This window comes from Haematobia irritans, chromosome 4, assembly GCF_050003625.1.
Source record: "Haematobia irritans isolate KBUSLIRL chromosome 4, ASM5000362v1, whole genome shotgun sequence".
In the NCBI taxonomy this organism is placed as follows: Eukaryota; Metazoa; Arthropoda; class Insecta; order Diptera; family Muscidae; genus Haematobia; species Haematobia irritans.
Genome location: NC_134400.1, coordinates 101,803,465 through 101,826,503, shown reverse-complemented (window position 1 = coordinate 101,826,503; position 23,039 = coordinate 101,803,465). Strand labels below are relative to the sequence as shown.

General features: G+C 35.3%; 1 protein-coding gene across 1 annotated transcript; it reads left to right on the top strand.

Annotated features, from left to right (window-relative positions):
• Positions 1 to 2,096: 2,096 nt before the first annotated feature.
• LOC142234027 (uncharacterized) lies at positions 2,097 to 8,360 on the top strand. Its single transcript, XM_075305092.1, has 2 exons — positions 2,097 to 2,231; positions 7,384 to 8,360. The coding sequence occupies exons 1-2, from the start codon at positions 2,163 to 2,165 to the stop codon at positions 8,083 to 8,085; spliced, it is 771 nt and encodes a 256-aa protein (XP_075161207.1). The 5' UTR covers positions 2,097 to 2,162; the 3' UTR covers positions 8,086 to 8,360.
• The last annotated feature ends 14,679 nt before the right edge of the window (positions 8,361 to 23,039 follow it).

The following is a 23,039-nucleotide window of genomic DNA, read 5'->3' as shown; positions in this document are numbered from 1 at the left end:
ATATATATATATATATATACCTTATTATACCCCCGTCACCATTCTATGGTGGTGGGTATAAAAAGCTTCAAATATAGGCTAAGACTGACTTTGAGGATTTTGCATCTTAGGTTTAAAGTTTTTTTTTATACCCTCCACCATAGGATGGGGGGTATATTAACGTAACTTATATACCCATAATGCCAAAAAAAGTACTGCAAATGTTATTTTTGGATCCGGAAGTGATGTAGAATTGGAGCAGAAACGATGAATTTAACATGGACTTGTCATGGGGAGGATGTCCGGTATTTCAACAGCCGTTGCACAGAATTTGCAACACTTTTTAAGGCTTGATCCGAATACAGTGTTTCGGATTTTAATCATGAAATTCTGTGTCATTTAGCAAATAAATAACACAGTGCTACACAAAAATGCCAAACACAAAACCACTTACCCCAACCGAAAGTACTCGATGAGAGGAGAATATAATTTCAGAATATTGGTAGATTGGTTGCCTTCGTTTTTTATAAGCCTCCATATATTTTTTCGCCAAATTCGATTTTGATAACTTTTTTGAATTTTTCTTCTATTTTTTGCATGGCCATAGCCCGCAAACTGCTGTGATTTTTTTGCAGTCTTTAGAAAAGTTGTAGCTCTTGACTCGGCCAATACAAGAGCTGAATATATTAAGTCGGAAAAATTTCATCTTCATGCTCCAACCCCAAAAATGTCGAAAAGCTGACCACTTTTTCATCAATTTTTTCCGTTTTTTTCCACTACAACTCTTAAACTATTGAACATTCTACCAAATAATCAAGAGATATGGTAGAATGTTATGAACAATTTTCTAGTACCTTCATACGACCACTTCTTGATAATAATTTTTGCAATTTAATTTTTTTCGTGTTTTATATCCCAGTAAAAACAAGTATATACGGCCGTAAGTTCGGCCAGGCTATTATATTATGTACCCTACACAATGGATTGCGTAGAAACTTCTAGACACTGTCATCCACAATCGAATTACTTGGGTTGTGGTAACGCTTGCCGATGGTAAGGTATCTTAAAACCTCCTAACACCGCCTTCTAAATTGTAAGTAAGTCCATACGTGGTATATATTAAATTAAAAAGACCGATTAAATACGTATATAATTCAGTTTGACAAAATTTTTATATCGAAATAAAATTTTACAAAATTTTCTATAGAAAGTGGATCCCATAATTATGAACCGATATGGTCCAATTTTTGTGTGATTGGGGATCGGCTATATATAACTATAGACCGATATGTACCAATTTTGGTATGGTTGTTAGCGGCCATATACTAACACCATGTACAAAATTTCAGCCGGATCGGATGAAATTTGGTTCTCTTTGAGGCTCCGCACTCCAAATCTGTGGATCGGTTTATATGGGGGCTATATATAATTATAGACCGATGTGAACCAATTTTCGCATCGTTGTTAGTGACCACACCGAAAGAATTTTCTTCGTAAAAAGAACGAAAAATTTCGTTAAAAGTACGAAATTTGTCATTGTTTTACAACCAAAGAAACTTTTCATTAAAAGTACGAAATATTTCGTACTTTTTACGAAGAAAAGTTCTTCCAAAATTTTCGTAGTTTGTAAGAAAAAAATTCGTACTTTTTATGAAAAATCTTCGTACTTTTTGTTGGAGTTTAATACCAATATTTCATAAAATTGTTGAATTTCCCTATATTGAATTAGTCTGTTCTAAAAATTAACGTATGTCAAATGAGTTCATCACAGTTGTAATATTAAGTAAATGAATTGTGTAAATATCGTAAATGAAGGAACAATTAGAATTGAAAATATGAAATGAAGTAATAAAATTAGAGTTGTACTTACCGCCGAATTATATGCGTGTTCTTACTCATCCTTCTTTTTGCCGTAAACCGTCCGCACACCCCGTAAAATAATAAAACAAAAAACTTAATTATATAAATTAAAACTAAAGATACTCTCACCTTAAACTCAGGGTGAACATTTTGGTGCCGAAACCCGGGATACGCGTCGGTAGTGTTTGTTAAGTTATTACAATCACATAATTGCAAAGTTACTGCAAATTAAAACCAAAAGACAAAAAGAAGGACATTGAACACTTAACATATCCAAATTATTGGAAATATAAAAATAAATTTGGTGTCATATAAGTGTCCAAATGCCCCGTCGCTGCAATTGTCGACTTTGTAGGAGCAAACACAATCAGGAGAGTGATTCTGATTCACAGGTAAAAGCGTTGTAATAATCTGTGTGATCCTAACCTGTAAATTACTCAGGTTCAGAGAATTTGCAAATTATTCAAATTTCTTGTAATTGTTTACACTTCACACAAATTATCACGTTACGCTTTATTACTTCTTTCACATATCATATTTGAGAACCGCTTTGGCAATAATTATTCGCGGCATAAAACTTAATTATCAAGTTTGTATTTACTTGTTATTTACCACGTATCACTTTTTTTGTGGCCATTTCACATAGTTGCCATAGTTCACTTTCATAAATTTTGATTTAACGAATACACAACTTTACCATAAATTATTCCGCACTTCAGCATTTAAATAATTTTATTAAATATTATTTCCAATTTGCTTCGTCCACTCCTTGGTTTGGTTTGTTTACTTTGACATACTCAGGAGTGGGTACTCGAGTAGTCGGTAACTGTATTATCGACTATTGTTCAAATAAGTTTAAACGTACCTTAGACTACACGATTGCATTGAAGTCGATAATATTATCAGATTCAAATCAAAGTTCATAAACAATATATTCAAATAATTACTTAATAAAGCAATCGAGGGGCAAATATTGGTGCTGTCGTATAAATAAATAGAAAAGTGCGTGATTAGTAAATTCGAAATATAATCTATAGCCTACCATAACTAACAAATAGATATAATTGTGTAGAGGGTTTTTCTTCTTTGTTGTGACGATTAACCTTAATTTATAATGGCTGGTGGTAAAAAGCATCAGGGTACGCCCGAGTCAGAATTAGCTAATATAAAGCAACAAAAAGACAAAATTATGGAGAATATCGAAAGAATAAAAACTTCTTTTCGCCAAAAGAAAATTTCATTCAATACTATTGAATTAGAATGTCGCTTAGATATTCTAAACAAGTATATCGACGATGCAATGAGACTTCAGTCCGAATTAGATTCTTTAGACCCTGGAAATGAAGACCGAGCTGAACTCGAGGATCTATGTGTGAGCACAAAATCCCTATTCTTAGCTATGTTGGCTAAGAATAGGAGAAATAGTATTCCTGAAACTTCTTTCAGTGCTCCACAACATCAGTCTCGCTTGCCCAACATGAGACTCCCCAAATTTAGTGGAAGGTACTCCGAATACAAAAATTTCATAGGTCTATTCGAGAATTTAGTGCACGCGGACCCGACTTTGACAGATATCGAAAAGTTCAATCATCTGATATCATGCTTATCTGATGAAGCTCTTGGTACTGTCAAAGCATTTCAGATTTCGGAAGAGAACTACCCCAAAGCATTGGCTAGTTTGAAGAAGGTGTACGATAATGAGTGCTTAATCTTTTCCGACAATATTGCTAGACTTTTCGATTTACCTGAAATAACAAAGCCTTCCGCTTCTGCATTGCGCAGTTTGATTGATACGGTGTCCGCTGTATATGATTCACTACTGTCTATTGGCGATGACAAGAAAATTACCAACGCCATACTAATTCATCTTGTTATGTCAAAGGTCGATTCGGTTACTAAGTCTAAATGGGAGGAACAATTAGATTTCGAAAAACTCCCATTATGGGCTGATTGTGAGGCTGCTTTGAATAAAAGGTACCAGCATATTGCAGCTGAGGAATCTTCGGGTACAAGATCTAAGCCTTCGAAGCCTAAATTTGATAATCAGTCTAAGAGAAGTTGCAGGTCATCACTGACATGCTCTAGGCAAAAGCAGTCTCCTGAGAAATGTTTGTTCTGTAGATCGACCCAACATGATATAACGAATTGTTCGTCTTTCACTACAGTACCAGTTCTACAAAGATTTGAGTTTGTCAAGGCTATTCCCGCTTGTATTAATTGCTTAAGAAAAGGTCACACTGTAGCCAAATGCAACTCTGGATTGAAGTGTAGAGTGTGCAATAGCTCACACCACCAATTATTGCATAGATATGCATCTGATATGCACGATAGTGGCGTTCACCATGACCAGCCGACGACCTCAAACGCTTCAGTCAATCATTCAGCTTCGAATGATTGCGTTATTCTGGCAACCGCATTGGTTCGTGTTCGAAGTAGGTCGGGGGAGCATATCTTTGCTAGGGCTCTGTTAGATTCCGGTTCTCAAACGAATTTGATAACCGAGGACCTGGTTCAAAGGCTTAAGGTGAAACGATGCAGTGGAAGATTGAATTTGACGGGCATTTCGGAGTTAACTTCTTCTTCGAGGAATTGTGTTCAATTGTCTGTAATGTCGAGACTCAATTCAACTCAGTTTTCATCGAAATTCTGGGTGTTGAAATCCATTACGAGTATTCAGCCCGACAGTAAAATATCCATTACAGATTGGAATATTCCGGAGAATATTGAACTAGCAGATCCTAGTTTCAATGAGCCTCGAAGAATAGATTTATTGATTGGGGCTGAAGTATTTTTCGACCTGCTATGTATTGGTCAAATCCGATCTAATCCGAGCCTACCGATTTTGCAAAAAACTTCTCTTGGCTGGGTCGTAGCTGGTAAATACGACGAGTCAAAGGGCTCCTGTTCGGCCGTATGTCAATTCAGTAGTTCCATTGAGAACGGGGAAGTGGTTGATGATATTGTGAGAAAATTTTGGCAGCTAGAAGAACTTCCAAATCTGCCTGTTAAGATTTTGTCCGAAGAGCAGCAAAATTGTGAAACACATTTTCTGAGAAACATTCGACGTTTACCGTCAGGACGCTTTCAGGTTTCCTTGCCGTTTAAAGGGGATATCGCAGAGTTAGGATTGTCCTTCGAAACGGCTAAAAGACGGTTTCTTGCTCTGGAGAGAAAGCTCTCACGTGATGAAACGTCTAAAGAGATGTACAATGCTTTCATGGAAGAATATCTGCGCTTGGGACACATGGAACCTACCGATAATACTGTTCCGAAGTTCTTTCATTATTTCATTCCTCACCAGTGTGTGTTTCGACCACAAAGCTCAACCACGAAATTGCGCGTCGTATTTGACGCATCAAGCAAAACTTCTACAAACATATCTCTTAATGACATATTAATGGTTGGTCCGACTATCCAGGAAGAATTGTATTCTACGTTGCTTCGATTCCGAATGCATAAATATGTTCTGACGGCAGACATTGAGAAAATGTATCGTCAAGTTTTAATTGATGAGAAACAGAGGGATGTTCAGCTAATCCTATGGAGGAAGAACGCCAGTGACCCTTTGCAAATTTTCAGATTGAATACGGTCACATACGGTACATCTTCTGCCCCGTTTTTGGCAATACGTTGTCTAACCTATTTGAGCGATTTATATAAGGAGATGTATCCCATTGGAGCTGACGTTATTCGTCAGGATTTTTACGTGGATGACTTGCTGACAGGTGCCACTGATTTAAATGGCCTACTGGAAATTCGAGACCAGGTGAGCACCATACTCAGTTCAGCAGGATTTAACCTGACGAAGTGGCTTTCCAACCATCCTGAGATTAATGGAGCAAGTTGCACTGAAAAACTTTTACATTCTGAGTCCGAAACTGCTCGCGCTCTAGGAATCAATTGGGCTCCTAAAAGAGATGTTTTCAAATTCAGTATTGAAGGGGATTTCCAGGATATGAAAGCCACAAAGAGACACATTTTGTCCGTTTCTTCAAGGTTATTCGACCCCCTCGGTCTATTGTGCCCAACAATAACTAAAGTCAAGATATTATTGCAGGAACTTTGGGTTAATAAACTAGACTGGGATGAATCGATTCCCATGCGTCTTCATTCGGTATGGGAAGATTTCAAATGTAATATTTCGAAGTTAAATACGATTGAGATCCCCAGATTTTTGAATACCTCGGATTCTGGTGAAATTCAAATTCATGGGTTTTCAGACGCGTCAATGCGAGCTTACGGATGCTGTTTCTACGTTCGGGTCGTAGACGCCCATGGGGTTCATTGTCGATTATTGACAGCCAAATCTAGAGTAGCGCCTCTGAAAACAATGTCTCTGCCAAGATTGGAACTTTCAGCAGCCCATCTTATGTCGAAAATATGGGTCAGAATTAAGCCTTTGATAAAATTTCACATTGATAATGTATATTTCTGGTCCGATTCGGAAATAACACTCTACTGGTTAAGAACACATCCGTCAGCTTTAGCCACATTTGTGTCGAATCGAGTGGCTGAGACCCAAGAGTGGTCGGATAAAGCTGTTTGGCGGCATGTACCAACCAGACAAAATCCGGCCGACATAGTATCGAGAGGATGCAATATTGACGAACTTAAAGCTTCAATGTGGTTTACAGGACCCAAGTTCTTGCTAGATGATTCATCTAAGTGGCCAGTCAATCAACACTTTGATTTAACTGAGGAACAAAAATTATTGGAAGCTAGGAAATCCAAAGTTCTGGTCACTACGCACAACAAAGTTAGTAAAGAGCGTTGCGACGATATACTTTTGGAACTCGTGGTCAATCATTCGTCCTATAAGAGGCTTTTGAGAGTGGTAGCATACATTTTCCGTTTCATAGATCGGTCTAGAAGGCGCAAAGTTCCGAAGACCCTATGTCTTACGGCTCAAGAATTAACCTGGGCATTTTTTAAACTGGTCGAAGCTGTGCAGATGTGCAGCTTTTCGGAAGAGATCTCTAATATAAAGAAATCTCGTAGTCTTCAACCAAGTTTGCAAAAGCTAACTCCTTTCATTCACGATTTCTCGGAAAGCAATCGAAGGTTTTCTTTGCTCAGAGTTGGAGGCAGGCTGCTAAATGCCCCATTGCCGTATCATACGAAGTTTCCATTATTACTCCCAAAGAAACATCATTTTGTTTCATTGTACTTGCGAAATCTCCACCTTGACAACTGCCATGCTGGCACAAAGGCACTAGTCGCGTTGTCTCGTGAGAGAGTTTGGCTGATCAATGCTCGAGAGGAGTGCAGTAGGGTGGTTCGGAACTGTGTACATTGCTATCGTTATAAGCCAAAGCTGATGACTCAAATTATGGGAAACTTACCCACTGATAGAGTGAGATCTGTACGCCCATTTCTCATAGCAGGCGTAGACTTTTGTGGTCCCGTAGATGTAACTCTGAAGATTCGCGGGAGGCCACCTACTAAAATGTATATTGCCATTTTCGTCTGTTTTACGTCAAAAGCGGTTCACATCGAACTAGTGTCTGATTTGTCATCTGATTCTTTTATTCTTTGTTTTAAAAGGTTTGTCGCGAGGCGTGGGCTCCCCAGCAAGATTTACTGCGACAATGCGACGAACTTCGTAGGCGCCAGCAGGAGCCTCAAGGACCTTCAAGAAGCATTTCTCGCAAATCGAGGAACCGTGGAAGAGTATGCGGCCGCGTTGAACGTGCAGTTCAACTTCATACCTCCGAGGGCGCCACACTTCGGGGGTCTTTGGGAAGCTGCAGTCAAGCAAGCGAAGTATCTGCTCCTACGAATTGTCAGCAAAGCGCTGTTAACGCAAGAAGAGATGGCAACGATGCTTACAGAGGTAGAAGCCGTGCTCAACAGTCGTCCAATAGCGCCTTTGTCTCAAGACCCGAACGACGGAGAGGCACTGACACCGGGACACTTGCTAATCGGAACTGGTCTGCGTTCGCTGCCGCCCGAATCCGTCGACGAAGACAACGTCAACAAGCTGAGGTTTTGCAAGCGTTGGCGGATGCTCTCCGCTCTCAAGCAGGCGTTTTGGCGGGCTTGGTCCAGGGACTACATTCTGGAGCTTCAAGCCAAGGGCAAATGGAATCGACCACAACCCAACCTAGAGGTCGGTCGCCTGGTTCTCATTCACGAAGACAATCTACCGCCTCAAGAATGGCTAATCGGCAGAGTCATCAACGTGATCCAAGGCAACGACGGAAAAGTAAGAGTAGCAGAAGTCACCACAAAGACAGGCATATATAAGAGACCAATTTCGAAATTGGCGCCATTACCAATTCATTGAAGACCTTCGGTCCTTCAAAGGGGCCGGTATGTTGGAGTTTAATACCAATATTTCATAAAATTGTTGAATTTCCCTATATTGAATTAGTCTGTTCTAAAAATTAACGTATGTCAAATGAGTTCATCACAGTTGTAATATTAAGTAAATGAATTGTGTAAATATCGTAAATGAAGGAACAATTAGAATTGAAAATATGAAATGAAGTAATAAAATTAGAGTTGTACTTACCGCCGAATTATATGCGTGTTCTTACTCATCCTTCTTTTTGCCGTAAACCGTCCGCACACCCCGTAAAATAATAAAACAAAAAACTTAATTATATAAATTAAAACTAAAGATACTCTCACCTTAAACTCAGGGTGAACACTTTTTATAAAACAATTTCATTCTTTTTATGAAAATGTTTCGTACTTTTTATGAAAAATTTTCGTAGTTTTTATGAAAAATTTTCGTACTTTTTATGAAAAAATTTCGTACTTTTTTCTGAAAAATGTTGGAACTTTTAGAAAAAAAAATTATAGTCGAAAGTGCATTTGGTTGTAGTTGCAAGTGTGAAAAATGACATCACTACTTTACATTAGAGGTGTGCACGTGACACGAAATTGTCGTGACTCACGAACATTTTCGTGACTCACGCGTGAGTCGTGAGTCACGCTGACGGCAACGGCGTGAGTGTGCGTGAGCGTGATTAACCAACCAAATGTCGTGCGTGAGCGTGAGTCACGAAAATAATCTTCGTGAGTGTTCGTGAGTAACGAATTTCGGAAAAACACGCTCACGAAAATAATCCCGCTTACGAACATAAAATGCTTACGAGTTGAATTCATTTATAATTTTAGTAACATCCTAGTTGGTAAGAGTTTTATAACGCACTCGATTTTAACCATACTCATGTTTTCAGTCAGGTTCTATAGGTAAATCACTCATAAAATTATTCGTGAGTCACGAAGTTTTTCGTGAGGCACGACATTTTTCGTGAGTCACGATATATTTCGTGAGTCATAACATTTAAAAGATTTTCGTGCGTGAGTGTGCGTGAGTATAAATGTTCTTTTCGTGAGCGTGCGTGACCGTGAGTCCTACCAAAAAATATCGTGCGTGAGTGTGCGTGAATAAGATTTCTCCATCGTGAGTGTGCGTGAGCGTGAGCACAATATTACTCACGTGCACACCTCTACTTTACATCTTAAGTTTTTGAATAATTTTTAGTTTTATTGCTTCACTTTTATTCATAGCGCCCTATCACCCAAATGATAAGCATAGACTTGCATAAAAAAATAGAATAAAGGAATACACTCAAGCACATTATAAAAGACAATTTAATGCCGCGAACGGAAATTTTACAACTTCAATGAAACTTCTTCGTTATTTCAAAGAAAATGTTTCGTACTTTTTATGAAGAAATTTTAACGCAGAATGTTTCGTAAAATATTCGTAAAAACTTATTCACAAAATTCATGAAATGTGAAGAAAGTTTCGTTAAAAGTACGAACTTTTTACGAAGAAAATTTAATGTAGAATGTTTCGTAAAAGTTTCGTATATTCGTAAAATGTTTTTCGTAAAATTTACGAAAATGAATGAAAATTTCATTATTTTAATGAAGAATTCAGGAAGAATAGTTAATGAAGAATTCTTCGTAAAATTAACGAAGAGAATTCTTTCGGTGCATATACCAACACCATGTACCAAATTTCAGCCGGATCGGATGAAATTTGCATCTCTTTTAGGCTCCGCAAGCCAAATCTGGGGATCGGTTCATATGCGGACTATGTATAATTGTCGACCGATGTGGACCAAATTTTGCATGGGTATTGGAGATCATATTTCAACACCATATACCAAATTTCAGCCGGATCGGATGAAATATGCTTCTCTTAGACGCTCCGCAAGTTAAATCTGGGGTTCGTTTATATGGGGGCTATACGTAAACATGGACCGATATGGCCCATTTGGAATACCATCCGACCTACATCAATAACAACTACTTGTGTCAAGTTTCAAGTCGATATCTTGTTTCGTTCGCAAGTTGGCGTGATTTCAACAGACGGACGGACGGACATGCTTAGATCGATTCAGAATTTCACCACGACCCAGAATAGATATACTTTATGGGGTCTTAGAGCAATATTCCGATGTGTTACAAACGGAATGACAAAGTTAATATACCCCCCATCCTATGGTGGAGGGTATAAAAAAAACTTTAAACCTAAGATGCAAAATCCTCAAAGTCAGTCTTAGCCTATATTTGAAGCTTTTTATACCCACCACCATAGAATGGTGACGGGGGTATAATAAGGTATATATATATATATATATATATATATATATATATATATATATATATATATATATATATATATATATATATATATATATATATATATATATATATATATATATATATATATATATATATATATATATATATATATATATATATATATATATATATATATATATATATATATATATATATATATATATATATATATATATATATATACCTTATTATACCCCCGTCACCATTCTATGGTGGTGGGTATAAAAAGCTTCAAATATAGGCTAAGACTGACTTTGAGGATTTTGCATCTTAGGTTTAAAGTTTTTTTTATACCCTCCACCATAGGATGGGGGGTATATTAACTTTGTCATTCCGTTTGTAACACATCGAAATATTGCTCTAAGACCCCATAAAGTATATCTATTCTGGGTCGTGGTGAAATTCTGAATCGATCTAAGCATGTCCGTCCGTCCGTCTGTTGAAATCACGCCAACTTGCGAACGAAACAAGATATCGACTTGAAACTTGACACAAGTAGTTGTTATTGATGTAGGTCGGATGGTATTCCAAATGGGCCATATCGGTCCATGTTTACGTATAGCCCCCATATAAACGAACCCCAGATTTAACTTGCGGAGCGTCTAAGAGAAGCATATTTCATCCGATCCGGCTGAAATTTGGTATATGGTGTTGAAATATGATCTCCAATACCCATGCAAAATTTGGTCCACATCGGTCGACAATTATACATAGTCCGCATATGAACCGATCCCCAGATTTGGCTTGCGGAGCCTAAAAGAGATGCAAATTTCATCCGATCCGGCTGAAATTTGGTACATGGTGTTGGTATATGCACCGAAAGAATTCTCTTCGTTAATTTTACGAAGAATTCTTCATTAACTATTCTTCCTGAATTCTTCATTAAAATAATGAAATTTTCATTCATTTTCGTAAATTTTACGAAAAACATTTTACGAATATACGAAACTTTTACGAAACATTCTACATTAAATTTTCTTCGTAAAAAGTTCGTACTTTTAACGAAACTTTCTTCACATTTCATGAATTTTGTGAATAAGTTTTTACGAATATTTTACGAAACATTCTGCGTTAAAATTTCTTCATAAAAAGTACGAAACATTTTCTTTGAAATAACGAAGAAGTTTCATTGAAGTTGTAAAATTTCCGTTCGCGGCATTAAATTGTCTTTTATAATGTGCTTGAGTGTATTCCTTTATTCTATTTTTTTATGCAAGTCTATGCTTATCATTTGGGTGATAGGGCGCTATGAATAAAAGTGAAGCAATAAAACTAAAAATTATTCAAAAACTTAAGATGTAAAGTAGAGGTGTGCACGTGAGTAATATTGTGCTCACGCTCACGCACACTCACGATGGAGAAATCTTATTCACGCACACTCACGCACGATATTTTTTGGTAGGACTCACGGTCACGCACGCTCACGAAAAGAACATTTATACTCACGCACACTCACGCACGAAAATCTTTTAAATGTTATGACTCACGAAATATATCGTGACTCACGAAAAATGTCGTGCCTCACGAAAAACTTCGTGACTCACGAATAATTTTATGAGTGATTTACCTATAGAACCTGACTGAAAACATGAGTATGGTTAAAATCGAGTGCGTTATAAAACTCTTACCAACTAGGATGTTACTAAAATTATAAATGAATTCAACTCGTAAGCATTTTATGTTCGTAAGCGGGATTATTTTCGTGAGCGTGTTTTTCCGAAATTCGTTACTCACGAACACTCACGAAGATTATTTTCGTGACTCACGCTCACGCACGACATTTGGTTGGTTAATCACGCTCACGCACACTCACGCCGTTGCCGTCAGCGTGACTCACGACTCACGCGTGAGTCACGAAAATGTTCGTGAGTCACGACAATTTCGTGTCACGTGCACACCTCTAATGTAAAGTAGTGATGTCATTTTTCACACTTGCAACTACAACCAAATGCACTTTCGACTATAATTTTTTTTTCTAAAAGTTCCAACATTTTTCAGAAAAAAGTACGAAATTTTTTCATAAAAAGTACGAAAATTTTTCATAAAAACTACGAAAATTTTTCATAAAAAGTACGAAACATTTTCATAAAAAGAATGAAATTGTTTTATAAAAAGTACGAAGATTTTTCATAAAAAGTACGAATTTTTTTCTTACAAACTACGAAAATTTTGGAAGAACTTTTCTTCGTAAAAAGTACGAAATATTTCGTACTTTTAATGAAAAGTTTCTTTGGTTGTAAAACAATGACAAATTTCGTACTTTTAACGAAATTTTTCGTTCTTTTTACGAAGAAAATTCTTTCGGTGTGGTCACTAACAACGATGCGAAAATTGGTTCACATCGGTCTATAATTATGTATAGCCCCCATATAAACCGATCCACAGATTTGGAGTGCGGAGCCTCAAAGAGAACCAAATTTCATCCGATCCGGCTGAAATTTTGTACATGGTGTTAGTATATGGCCGCTAACAACCATACCAAAATTGGTACATATCGGTCTATAGTTATATATAGCCGATCCCCAATCACACAAAAATTGGACCATATCGGTTCATAATTATGGGATCCACTTTCTATAGAAAATTTTGTAAAATTTTATTTCGATATAAAAATTTTGTCAAACTGAATTATATACGTATTTAATCGGTCTTTTTAATTTAATATATACCACGTATGGACTTACTTACAATTTAGAAGGCGGTGTTAGGAGGTTTTAAGATACCTTACCATCGGCAAGCGTTACCACAACCCAAGTAATTCGATTGTGGATGGCAGTGTCTAGAAGTTTCTACGCAATCCATTGTGTAGGGTACATAATATAATAGCCTGGCCGAACTTACGGCCGTATATACTTGTTTTTACTGGGATATAAAACACGAAAAAAATTAAATTGCAAAAATTATTATCAAGAAGTGGTCGTATGAAGGTACTAAAAAATTGTTCATAACATTCTACCATATCTCTTGATTATTTGGTAGAATGTTCAATAGTTTAAGAGTTGTAGTGGAAAAAAACGGAAAAAATTGATGAAAAAGTGGTCAGCTTTTCGACATTTTTGGGGTTGGAGCATGAAGATGAAATTTTTCCGACTTAATATATTCACCTCTTGTATTGGCCGAGTCAAGAGCTACAACTTTTCTAAAGACTGCAAAAAAATCACAGCAGTTTGCGGGCTATGGCCATGCAAAAAATAGAAGAAAAATTCAAAAAAGTTATCAAAATCGAATTTGGCGAAAAAAATATGGAGGCTTATAAAAAACGAACGGCAACCAATCTACCAATATCCTGAAATTATATTCTCCTCTCATCGAGTACTTTCGGTTGGGGTAAGTGGTTTTGTGTTTGGCATTTTTGTGTAGCACTGTGTTATTTATTTGCTAAATGACACAGAATTTCATGATTAAAATCCGAAACACTGTATTCGGATCAAGCCTTAAAAAGTGTTGCAAATTCTGTGCAACGGCTGTTGAAATACCGGACATCCTCCCCATGACAAGTCCATGTTAAATTCATCGTTTCTGCTCCAATTCTACATCACTTCCGGATCCAAAAATAACATTTGCAGTACTTTTTTTGGCATTATGGGTATATAAGATACGATCATTCCTATTACAGAGAAATATCAAGCCGAATGGAGTCTTTTAAGTAATTCAATATTATTTTTAGAGCGAACGATTTTTTGATAAACCTCTGTAGAATGACTGTCTGTAATTGAGAGTAATAGGACAGCTGATAATCGTTTTTTTTTACAACGTCAACAATTTCTACGACTACTGACATATTGTAACTACTGACCCTTTTGTTTGCAAAAGTCTGCTCAATGAATAAGCTTCGCTGCTGTGTAGTATCTTTTGACAAATGGCACTGGATAACATAGGTGGGTATTTACTATCATATGTACACAAGGTACTGTCAAATTGACAGTCGATTAAGAACGAGCAGGGATTACAGGGATTTAGAACACAGAACGGACCGCTTTGGCTAATATTTAAAGAAAGGGAAAAAACGCAACGATATTGCAGCTTTCCTAGCTCTTAGTGGAAAGTGATAATCAAATGATTAGAAAGACAATTTCTTCACTATGCAACGTTTGATTTTGTTTTCTTCTTTGTACTTATTTTAAATTTCTTAGGCTTCATTGTAAAAGCAAATACTAAATAATAGTTGTCTTACTTCACTTTCTTAAAGATTAAGATTTGATGGAAAAGAAAACATACAAAAAAGTGCGCTATTTTCTTTTCAAACATCAATAGATAAGAGATAGAAAATACTACATTATGGGATTAACGAATCTGTTTGGAGAAAAGTTGTTACTAGGGTTAACTGTCATTTGCAGAAGAACATTTTAATAGAGTCTATCATTGCACAGAAAACAATGTAGTCGTATGGCCTGGTTACACTAAAACAAGTATATACGGCCGTAAGTTCGGCCAGGCCAAAGCTTATGTACCCTCCACCATGGATTGCGTAGAAACTTCTGCTGAAGACTGTCATCCACAATCGAATTACTTGGATTGCAGTAACACTTGCCGATGGCAAGGTATCTTAAAACTACTTAACACGGTAGTCCATACGTGGTATATATTAAACTAAAAAAGGCCGATTAAATAAGTATATAATTAAGTTTGACAAAATTTTCTATGGAAATAAAATTTCGACAAAATTTTCTATAGAAATACAATTTTGACAAAATTTTCTATACAAATAAAATTTTGACAAAATTTTGTATACAAATAAAATTTTGATAAAATTTTCTATAGAAATAAAGTTTTGACAAAATTTTCTATAGAAATAAAATTTTGACAAAATTTTCTATACACACAAAAAAAAATTCACAAAAATTTTTCCAATTAAAATTTTAATTGAGTTTTAAAAAATATTCAATTAAAAATTTAATTGATTCAACAACCTTAAAAGCCCAAAAATAACAATAGATGTTTGAAAACAAATTTTTTAATTGAAACAAAAATCAATCACAAAAATAATTGTATCAATTAATTTTTTAATTGGATCAATTAACTTTTTAATTGAATTAATTGGATCAATTAATTTCGTGATTGAATCAGAAAAAACTGTTTTTGTATGTAGAAATAAAATTTTGAAAACATTTTCTATACACACACATAAACAATTTTGCTCTGATTCAATCACCAAATTAATTGATCCAATTAATTTTTTAATTGAAATGTCTTCAATCACGAAAATGATAGTATCAATCACAGTTTTAATTGGGCATAGAAAAAATTCTTGATTAAAAAATTAATTGATTTTTTCAGCAAAATTCAATTAATTTTTTAATTGATTCAATTAAAAATTTAATTGATGTTGATTGCAAAACGCAATTAATTTATTAATTAAAAAAGGTAACTATTTTTAATTACTTAGTTAGATTGGCTTAGAGTTTTTATTTGGATTAACAAATGATTGTTTGAAATACATTTTTAATTAAAAAAGTAAAAAAAAGTGATGAACATTTCTCAATCCAAATAAAAACTCTAAGCCAATTCAGAACTAAATGAAAATAGTTACCTTTCTAAATAAAAAATTAATTGGGGTTTGCATTCAAAATCAATTAAAATTTTAATTGAATCAATTAAAAAATTAATTGTAAATTGCTAATGACATCAATTAATTTTTTAATCAAGGATATTTTCTATGCCCAATTAAAACTGTGACTGATACTTTCATTTTCGTGATTGAAGACATTTCAATTAAAAAATTAATTGGATCAATTAATTTCGTGATTGAATCAGAAAAAATTTTTTTTTGTGTAGAAATAAAATTTGCCAAAATTTTCTATAGAAATAAAATTTGACATATATATAATTATGGACCGATATGGACCCATTTTTGCATGGTTGTTAGAGACCATATACTAACACCACGTACCAAATTTCAACCGAATCGGATGAATTTTTCTCCTCCAAGAGGTTCCGGAGGTCAAATCTGGGGATCGATTTATATTGGGGCTATATATATAATTATGGACCGATATGGACCTATTCGTGCGTGTTTGTTAGAGACCACATGTTAACACCACGTTCCAAATTTCAACCGAATCAGATGAATTTTGGTCCTCCAAGAGGCTCCGGAGGACATATCTGGGGATCGGTTTATATGGGGGCTATATATAATTATGGACCAATAAGGACCAATTTTTGCACGGTTGTTAGAGACCATGTACACCATGTACCAAATTTAAGCCGGATCGGATGAAATTTGCTTATCTTCCGCAAACCAAATTTGGGATCGCTTCATATGGGGGCTATATATAATTATGGACCGATATGGACCAATTTTTGCATGGTTGCTAGAGACCATATACTTACACCATGTACCAAATTTCAGCCAGATCGGATGAAAATGCTACTCTTAGAGGCTCCGCAAGCCAAATCTGGGGGTCCGTTTATATGGGGGCTATACGTAAAAGTGGACCGATATGGCCCATTTGCAATACCATCCAACCTACATCAATAACAACTACTTGTGCCAAGTTTGAAGTCGATAGCTTGTTTCGTTCGGAAGTTAACGTGATTTCAACAGACGGACGGACGGGCGGACATGCTTAGATCGACTCAGAATTTCACCAAGACCCAGAATATATACTTTACGGTGTCTTAGAGCAATATTTCGATGTGTTACAAACGGAATGACAAAGTTCATCCTATGGTGGAGGGTATAAAAAAGTATTGACCTAATATGAAAGATTATGCAACATAGGATACGTACCTTACACAATATTAAGGGCAAATTTCTTTAGTATAAAGAAATTTAAAGAAACACGTTTTCGGTAAAGGGTGATACGGTCAAAATTTGGTCAAGGGAAAACGCGTGTAAATCGGTGAAATCGTTTATTTAAAAAATCAAATTAAATTTCTTTTTCAAGTTTAATTAGTATAAAATTCAGGAAAAATATTCAGTTAGGCTTTAGCTTTTCCAAATCCGAATTGCCGGGCCTCACGCTTGACACCTGCCATCAGATTTTGTACAGCTACCTTGTCCACCTTCTTCGCCGCAGAAAGCCAGTTTGCCTTGAACTGCTGCTCGTCCTTAGCAGTTTTTTTGGTCTTCTTTAGGTTCCGCTTGACAATAGCCCAGTATTTCTCAATTGGGCGGAGCTCTGGCGTGTTGGGAGGGTTCTTGTCCTTGGGAACCACCTGCACGTTGTTGGCGGCGTACTACTCCATGGCCTTTTTACCGTAATGGCAAGATGCCAAATCCGGCCAAAACAGTACGGAACAACCGTGTTTCTTCAGGAAAGGCAGCAGACGTTTATTCAAACACTCTTTCACGTAAATTTCTTGGTTGACAGTCCCGGAAGCTATGAAAATGCTGCTTTTCAAGCCACAGGTACAGATGGCTTGCCAAACCAGATATTTCTTTGTGAACTATGACAGTTTTATGTGCTTGAAAATATCTGCTACCTTTCCCCTTCCTTTTGCCGTATAAAACTCCTGTCCCGAAAGCTGCTTGTAGTCGGCTTTGACGTAGGTTTCGTCGTCCATTACCACGCAGTCAACCTTCGTCAGCATCGTCGTGTACAGCCTCCGGGATCGCGCTTTGGCCGTCGTATTTTATTTATCATCGCGATTTGGAGTCACTACCTTCTTGTATGTCGATAATCCGGCTCGATGCACGGTTGTAGACGATACACCTAGCTTATTTGCGGCATCTCGGAGAGAGGGGTTAGGGTTTCGCTTGAAACTACCGGCAACTCTCTTTGTCGTCTCAGCGGCTTCCGGTTTTCGATTTCCCCCCGATCCAGACTTCCTGGCTGTCGACAAGCGTTCGCCAAACACTTTAATTACATATGTAACGGTTGATTTGGCAACTTTTAGCGATTTTGCCAGCTTTGGTGCGAGTAGCTCGGATTTTCACCATGCGCGAGCAAAATTTTGATACGCTGCTCTTCTTGCTTGGACGGCATTTTGGCAACTGAAGAGTGAATTCCAAAATCAAAATAGGAGCAACATTCTACACACACACCTTCAAAATGAGGGGTGTTCAGGTTTTTTAAATGCAAAATTGAAAGAAATACGTCAAGTTTATATTGACCAAATTTTGACCGTATCACCCTTTATAAAGAAATAATATATAAATTAAATGAGGTATTGAACCTTTGAATTATATAAACAAAAGCTTCAAAATTAGGCTAATACTTGTTTGGAAGAGGATCAGATAACAAGCGATGATAATGAAGATTTTGAGAGAATGAACGGATACACGAAACATGATCCATGGATAATAGGGGAGGCGGTGAGTGTAATACCGGTTACCGTAGCAATCTGTGGTGGTATAGCTAAGGTTTCCATTAGCTGCCGGGTATGCCATTCTGACGCCAGTAAGATTGTTCTGGGAAAATGGGACCTCAGAGCATAGCCAGAGGGAAATAACTGCTACACTGAAAAAAATATTGACCAAATATGGAGGATTATGCAGCTTAAATTTTAGGACTCAAAATTTACGCAGTGCTAAGGACAAAATTCTTTAAAACAATGACATTTTAATTAAAAGAAAGTTTAGAATCCTTGCTTCAAAAAATTTTTATCATTAAATTTAGGACACAAATCTTGAATTTTTTTTAATTGAAAGAAAGTTTATAATCCTTGCTTCAAAATTTTTTTTCATTAAATTTAGGACACAAATCTTGAAATTTTGCGTCCCTCTGTTGAAGCTGTAGATCTTTGAAGTAAGGCAAATGTTCCTTAAAATAAAGAAAAACATTTTTCATATAAAGAAGTCGTCTTTAACTCAACTGACATATTGAAATTTTAAATTTAAGATAAAAACGCTTCAAATATAGGCTAAGACTTATTTTAAGTATTTGCATCTGTGGTTTAAAGTTTTTTTAGCATTAAGAAAACAGTTTTTACTTTGAAGTACTTGGCATAATTTGGATTTTGAAACTGGAATTTGTTTGTCCATGGATACCTTTATTAATATATCGCAAACAGAGAATAAAAATTCGATGAATGGAGATTGGATTATTGATCATAGATTTAAAGCCAGGAAGGTCCGTAAAAAATGTCTTTATTTTAAAGAAGCCGCATCTTTGGCTCGGAATCAATACCAAAATCCTTAAAGGTCAAAATCTTTGGATCCAAGTAAACTTATTTTTTGAGTGTACTGAATCGAAGATGGGTGAGAGGAATGGGGATCCGGACACCCAGATCTTATTCCGATTACTGGACCACAGCACAATCGAGCCCACAAAAGTCAGATCAGGTATAATGGCGGCCCGATATTTTCAGGCTCACTTATGCTATTCACATACCACAGTGATGAGCTTCTCTCTTATCACTGATTGCTGCCCGATTCTATGTTTAATTCAATGACAAGAGACCTCTTTTTTATAGCCGAGTCCGATCGGCGTTCCACATTGCGGTGAAACCACTTCGAAAAGCTTTGAAACACTCAGATATTGTGTAATTGTATTAGATTTCAAAAGAATGATCCTGCTGTATTCGGAGTATTCATACATGCTAACCATTGCACCACGGCGGCTTCAGGCCACAAAACGTGAACGTGAATATACGAGCTAGGAAAAACGACATATACGCCTCAAATTGAATCATTTCACCCGACTAGAGACTATGAAAATGTGTACTGCACTGCAACAAAAGTATAGTCAGGCTTGTGAGATTGGTATCTGGCATTTTCTTTTCAATGACTTAAAAAAACCAATTCCTTAATCTGAATATCCAACAAGCTCGTATTAGAATTCTAATGATATGTGAAGTAATTAATTTGGAAAAAAACCAACCTGCATTGATATTAGGCCAACATAAAAATAGAAAGAAATTTTAATTAAACGGAATTAAAAAAATCTTTGCTTTAAAACTTTTTTCATTGTATATATGACATCTTACAACCCCACGATGTTTTCGACTGGGACTGTATACTCTGTATTCAGGATGTGATCTAGGCAATAATTAGTCACTCCTTGTTCTTTTGATGGATTACTCTTTTAAATATGAATATTATATTTTTAATATTATTATTATTAGTACAGTGTCATTATTCTTGTACTCCCATTATTGAATATATAATTAGCTAATGTTGATGTATGATGTATATGGGTATGAGGGTTTTAATTGCATGAGAGCTTTCAATGCAATGAAGATTATTTGATGGAAAAAAATTTACATATCACTTCAAAGGTATACGAAGTTCATAGCACGCTTCAAAGACTTCGCATGCAAAAAAATATAAAGTTACCCATTAAAAATATGAAAACAGCAACTAATAAAAAATTTACTCAAATTTACTTCATGTTCAGTTAAAATAAAGAATATTTTTGGAAGTGTGTTTAAAGTTGTGCACTTACAAGTTCTCGTAAAACTTTTTGCTGGATAGTTAAGACAATGAGTGAACATTTGCGCGGTTTTTATTAAATCCATAATTGACAATTAACAATTTAATTAAAAAATTTAATCGATGTCGATAGCAAACCTCAATTAATTACATAATAAAAAAGTTCAACTTAACAATTAATTGAATCGACATCAATTACATTTTTAATTAAATCAATTAAAAAATTAATTGTATTTTGCAATCAACATCAATTAAAGTTTTTAATTGAATCAATTAAAAAATTAATTGAAATTTGCTAATGAGATCAATTAATTTTTTTATCAAAAATTTTGTACGCCCAATTAAAATTATGATTGATACTATCATTTTATATATGTTATTGAAGACATTAGGTTAGGTTAGGTTATGTGGCAGCCCGATGTATCAGGCTCACTTAGACTATTCAGTCCATTGTGATACCACAGTGGTGAACTTCTCTCTTATCACTGAGTGCTGCCCGATTCCATGTTAAGCTCAATGACAAGGGACCTCCTTTTTATAGCCGAGTCCGAACGGCGTTCCACATTCCTGTGAAACCACTTAGAGAAGCTTTGAAACTCTCAGAAATGTCACCAGCATTACTGAGGTGGGATAATCCACCGCCGAAAAACTTTTTGGTGTTCGGTCGTAGCAGGAATCGAACCCACGACCTTGTGTATGCAAGGCGGGCATGCTAACCATTGCACCACGGTGGCTCCCTATTGAAGACATTTAAATTAAAAATTTAATTGGGTCAATTAATTTTGTGATTGAATCAGTTTTTTGTTTTGTGTGTACGAATAAATGGCACTTAAAAAATCCAAATTATAATGGATACTTCAAAGTAACAAACGTTTTCATAATTCCAGAAAAAAGAAAACTTTAAACCAAAGATTCTAAAACCTCAAAATAAGTTTTAGCCTATATATGAATCGTTATTATCTTAAATCTAGATTCAATATTTCAGTTCATTTAAGGACGATTTCTGTAAATCAATGATGTGTTTCTTTACTTTACGGAAAATTGCCTTATTTCAAAGATACACGACTTAAAGGAGCTACAAAAATTTCCAAAATTTGTGTTGTAAATTTAATAAAAATACTTTTTTGAAGCAAAAACTATAAACTTTATTTTAAATACAATTTCATTCCCAGCAAAAATTTTTGGAAGTAATTCTAAAGGCACAACTTTAAAAGCACTTCCAAAAATGTCCTTCCAGAGATGTTCTTTATTTTAACTACTCACACTGAAAAAAACATGCCCGGTTCCAAAAATTTAGTCTTTACTGTAACAATTTTGGTATTGATTCCGAGCCAAAGAAGCGGAGAATTCAAGTAAGGATACTTTTAAGACACAATTCTCTTTTAAATTTGGGTTTTGTCCACTTGATTCTAGGAACCAAATGTTAATTTTTCGCTTTTTCAGTTTTACAATGGTATAAATTATTTAAATTTTGTTGAAAAAATGTCTAAATTCATTCTAGAAAAATTGCGAAATTTTGAAAATATTTGAGGTCAAGGGTTTCAGACAAGCGTTAGATTATAAAAATTAAAAATTTAATTATTTGTCAAAATACCACAAAAATCTTTAATTCACATCCAAAACACTGAATTCGGGTCACATCTAACGAAGTGATGCATATTCAGTGTAACGGCTGTTGAAATGGTGGACATCCGTCCTATGACAAGCCCATGTTAAATTCATCGCTTCTACACACAAAAAAAATTCACGAAAATTTTTCCAATTAAAATATTAATTGAGTTTTAAAAAATATTCAATTAAAAATTTTATTGATTCAACAAATTGTTTAATTGAAACAAAAAGCAATCACAAAAATAATAGTATCAATTAATTTTTTAATTGTATCAATTAACTTTTTAATTGACCTTCAATTAATTTTTTAATTGATACTATCATTTCTGTGATTGAAGACATTTCAATTAAAAATTAATTGGATCAATTAATTTTGTGATTGAATCAGAAAAAAAATTTTTTGTGTGTACGCCAATTTTTCACCACTTCCGGATCCAAAGAGAACATTTTCACTATTTTTTTGGCGACGCTTTTTTTTGGTGGGATATCTATCGACCGATAAATCATAAATGCACTTAAGCGAAGTTGCATAAAAATGGCTTTTGACTAAAATATTTGCCATATTTGTTAATGGGCATTAAAGGCATTAGCCAATTTGGATTTTAAGTCTTAAGATTTTGTAAAAGTCTAAAAGTTTTGTCCAAGTCTGGTCAGATTTAAGAAAATG

Coding starts and splice junctions, on each gene's coding strand:
- LOC142234027 (XM_075305092.1), top strand. CDS start 2,163: ATGCCCCGTCGCTGCAATTGTCGACTTTGTAGGAGCAAACACAATCAG. Junction 2,232..7,383: donor AGAGTGATTCTGATTCACAG/GTAAAAGCGTTG, acceptor TTGTTTTAAAAG/GTTTGTCGCGAGGCGTGGGC.